The sequence below is a fragment of the Eriocheir sinensis genome, chromosome 28, assembly GCF_024679095.1.
Source record: "Eriocheir sinensis breed Jianghai 21 chromosome 28, ASM2467909v1, whole genome shotgun sequence".
NCBI classification, from domain to species: Eukaryota; Metazoa; Arthropoda; class Malacostraca; order Decapoda; family Varunidae; genus Eriocheir; species Eriocheir sinensis.
In genome coordinates, this window is record NC_066536.1 from 3,248,016 (window position 1) to 3,249,547 (window position 1,532).

At 53.1% G+C, this 1,532-nt stretch overlaps 1 protein-coding gene across 1 annotated transcript in view; it reads right to left on the reverse strand.

The window, feature by feature from the left end:
* Positions 1–696, reverse strand: part of LOC127004692 (serine/threonine-protein kinase PkaB-like) — an 825-nt gene extending 129 nt beyond the window's left edge. Inside the window, exon 1 of the mRNA XM_050872781.1 lies at positions 1–696. This exon is cut by the window's left edge and continues 129 nt beyond it. Coding sequence (XP_050728738.1) covers positions 1–696 — 696 coding nt within the window.
* Between the last annotated feature and the right edge of the window lie 836 nt (positions 697–1,532).

The window sequence follows — 1,532 nt, forward strand, 5'->3', positions numbered from 1 at the left end:
CTGTGCAGGGTCAGCTGCCATGGCGCTGTCGGCCAGCACCTCCAGGTCGGGGAGGCACGTGTGGCACGTGTCTAGGATGCGCCTCAGGACGTAGCCGAGGGAGAACACGTCCACGGGGGGCGAGCAGGGCGCGCCGCGCCGCAGCTCCGGGGCCATCCAGGGCGTGCGGTGGTTGTTCGTGCGTGCAATGCCGAGTTCTGAGCCGAATTTCTTGGCCAAGCCGTAGTCAATGAGGGACACCTGCAGGCGGCCGTCGGGGCCTTGGCGCACCACGACGTTGTCGGGCTTGATGTCATTGTGGTTGTAGCCGCGGGCGTGGAGCTGCCGCACGTCCCGGGCCAGCGCCACGAAGGCCGCCAGTCTGTCAGGGAAACGGGGAGCAAGCTTGTGCAGGTTGCAGAAGGTGTTCTGGCCGCAGAAGGTGGTGAGCAAGGCGGGGAACCCAAAGCTGGTGCCCAAGGCCTTGGGAGCGCCCGCCGCGCCGTCCAGGTCCAGCAGGATGTCAAACTCCCTGCGGAACATGGCGGCGAGGCGCTGGTCCCTTGCCAGCTTGAGGCAGCACTGGGCGCCGCCGACCTCCACCAGGTACACCGTGCACGAGGCGCCTTGCCCCAGCACCTGCTTGTGCTCGGCCACCAGCGTGTCGATGCGCTCCTTCGTCAGCACGAGGAGGGGCGTGGTGTGTGGGGGAGACATGGTTCTGTCTTACCATACCAAATCCAAATCCAAATATTTATTAGCATTGGTTGGGGGAAGGTACAGAAGGTACAGAGAGGGGGGGTGGGCGTGCATACAAGGAGATATAAAGATATAAGGGTACATATCTATACACTGGCCTAATACGTACAAGGAGGAAAAGCTAGGGAAAAAACAGATGTAAAGGAGGAGGTAGAAGGTTGCCGAGCGGTTACGGCACTTCTATTTTTCTTATATAGTTTGAGAAGTTGAGGGTACGAGGTAACATTTAGCAAAATAATTGGGAGATGGGACTACACTGCCTTACCAGCCTAACATATATACATAAACTTAATCGCGGATTACACACGTTGGTAGCGATTTACATAAAAATAATACAAAAATCTGTTAAAATTAACTGCACGGTGTGCATGTACACGGTAAACTTAGGTAAGGAGGATATGGTTACATAATAAGGTTTACAGGAGACATGTAATGAAGAGATGAGAAAAAATAATGAACACAAGGGAAAATACACTGTTACGGGTAAGAAGGAGTGATGAGAAAATGCGAACACAGGATAAAATACATTGATATGGGGAAGATACGTGAGAGGCGTCGGCGTTGAGGCGGACGATATATATATGGGAGGGTTGGTGAGAAATGCGATGTGGTGAGTAAGTATTAGTACATCACATCCTGGCAAGGGGGGGTAGCGTGCGGACGTACTAGAAAGCAGATGTGTGAGCTCAGGGTGTCAAAGTGAGATGGTGAGAAAGGGAGAGAGAGAGAGAGAGAGATACGAAAAATGACGAAAAGAGAAAACGAAGATAATGAGAAACAGTAGGAGAAAGAAG